The following is a 1,944-nucleotide window of genomic DNA, read 5'->3' as shown; positions in this document are numbered from 1 at the left end:
GTCACAACCCCAAATAGACAGACAAAGCTAATTAACTAAAAGTTGAAAGTTTTAATCTGAATTTGGATAAGTCCCTGGAAAACCAAACTTTGGCCATAGGAGCCCCTCCCCTTGGCAGGCAGGGGACCGGGTCACGCCCCCAGGTGCCAGAGTGGCTCCGGATCTTCAGGTGGCACCTCCGAGCTGTGCCCTCGCGCTCCGATTGGCTGCCGCGTTTGGGCCGCTCAGAAGCTGGACTGCAGCAGGGTGACTCGCAGAGGCCAGGCGCCCTCGTCTGGGGACAGGGGGGAAGGGGCGGTCCCGGAATCCCACGTGGGCTCCCAGGAGGCGGGGCCTGAGCCTGGGCCACGCCCACTGCCTCGGCGGGAGAACCCGGTGCAGCGGGAATTGGCCACAGGGGACTTGGGGGGCGAGGTCACCTGGGGCGTGGGGTCTGACGGAGAAGGTGGCGCAGGGGGAAGAGGGTCTCCTTCCGAGTCCACATTTCCACCTGGAGAATGGCGAACTTTGGGATGCGGGATTCCGGGGCCCCCGCCCCCTCTGGCCTGGAATCTATAACTCCGAAGCCCTGCCCAGCTCTTTCCTCATCAAGACAAGGGGCTTCCAAGCTGGCCCGACACCCCTCCTCGCCAGGACCTATGATTCCAGGCCTCTGGCTCCCTAAAACCGAGGACCCCAAGGTCCCCAGCCCCTCCTCACCTGCCATCATCCGGTGCCACTGTGACGCCTCAGTGGCCAGGGCTTGAGAGAGACTGAGAACTCGCTCCCGGTGACCTTCTGATGTCGGCAAATAAGAGGCGGTGTTCCTCGGGCTAGAGAAAAGATTTGGGGGACACGTACGATTAGCCAGCCAGTGCGGGTGACAACCGCAGCGCCGCGCGTGTCCTTCTGGGAGTTGGAGTCCCTGGCTCGTGTCTCGAAAGGACTTTAAACCTGGAGCCGTCCTAAAGAGACCGCGTGCGTTATGGGATTTGTAGTCCAGTCTCCCGTGAATTTCACCCGATTTCCCGATGCTCCGGCGGAGTTCGCGACCCACCCAGGTTTGCGTTTTCGGGAACCCGAGGGCCTCACTGGGTATCTAGGGCTTTCTGGCGCCCCAGGAAGGTTCTGCGATCTGAGCTCCGGTACTCGGGAGCCCGTAATAACAAGGATGCTCTCCTCTTTGGCAAATTGATTTCCCGGCTCCTGCCCTCGTCCCCCTCCAGCTGCTCACCTGCTCCAGGACCCGGAGCTTCGGAGCCATTTCTGGGCTCCTGAGTGTCCAGGCTGCAAAGGAATCGGGGCATTAGTATTCCTCATCCCGAAGCCCCACGTGCTGGGGATGGCACGAAGCGGGCTCAAAGGGGTGAAATTGCCCCCAGAGACCCCGACAATGCCAAGAACCCCTCTCCTCCGTATGACTTAAGACTGAGGCCCCCCACTTTGTTTATCTATGACAAGGCCAGAAACAGACCCCCCGAATTCACTCTTTACCTCATAAACGATTAACCGAACTGTTTGTCCCCCCAAAACTAGCTAGACAGAGATAAACGTTTGGTGTTCACCTGAGGTGCCCCCCTTACAAAAATAATCTTAACCCTAAAGTCGCCCCACCAGTGACTTGTCTAATTCCTCCCCAGAAAAGTCTAAGATGAAACCACCCGGTGAGACACTCTGATCTTTGAATCTGGAGCTCTCGTCCCGTTGCAATAGCGTAAATAAAATCGATTTTCCTACTTCCTCGATTTTTTTTTTTTTTTTTTTGCTTTTGACAACTCACAGTAACTGAAAACAAACAAACAAACAAACAAAAACGCTGCACTTCCAATCCAGACCCGTGGTGCCTAGTGAGGGGGGATGCTGTCTCTGCCCCACCCCAACCCCGCACTGCTGAGGGAACCAGCATACTGCTGACTTCCGCACAGGTACAAGCTGGGGTGAGTCCGGAAACCTAGTTCCAGGTGA

The 1,944-nt window shown here is 57.1% G+C and overlaps 1 protein-coding gene across 9 annotated transcripts in view; it reads right to left on the bottom strand.

The window, feature by feature from the left end:
- Nucleotides 1-31: 31 nt before the first annotated feature.
- Nucleotides 32-1,944, bottom strand: part of PLEKHA4 (pleckstrin homology domain containing A4) — a 21,955-nt gene continuing 20,042 nt past the window's right edge. For all 9 annotated transcript variants that reach the window (XM_023520153.1, XM_023520154.1, XM_011374578.2 and 6 more), the window contains 3 exons: nucleotides 1,214-1,266; nucleotides 700-812; nucleotides 32-490 (listed from right to left, as the gene is read on the bottom strand). In XM_023520153.1, the coding sequence (XP_023375921.1) occupies nucleotides 225-490; nucleotides 700-812; nucleotides 1,214-1,266 (432 nt within the window). In that variant the 3' untranslated portion in view covers nucleotides 32-224. The remainder of the gene's footprint in view (nucleotides 491-699; nucleotides 813-1,213; nucleotides 1,267-1,944) is intronic.

The sequence above is a fragment of the Pteropus vampyrus genome, unplaced genomic scaffold, assembly GCF_000151845.1.
Source record: "Pteropus vampyrus isolate Shadow unplaced genomic scaffold, Pvam_2.0 Scaffold250, whole genome shotgun sequence".
NCBI classification, from domain to species: Eukaryota; Metazoa; Chordata; class Mammalia; order Chiroptera; family Pteropodidae; genus Pteropus; species Pteropus vampyrus.
This window is presented reverse-complemented; position numbering and strand designations above follow the sequence as displayed.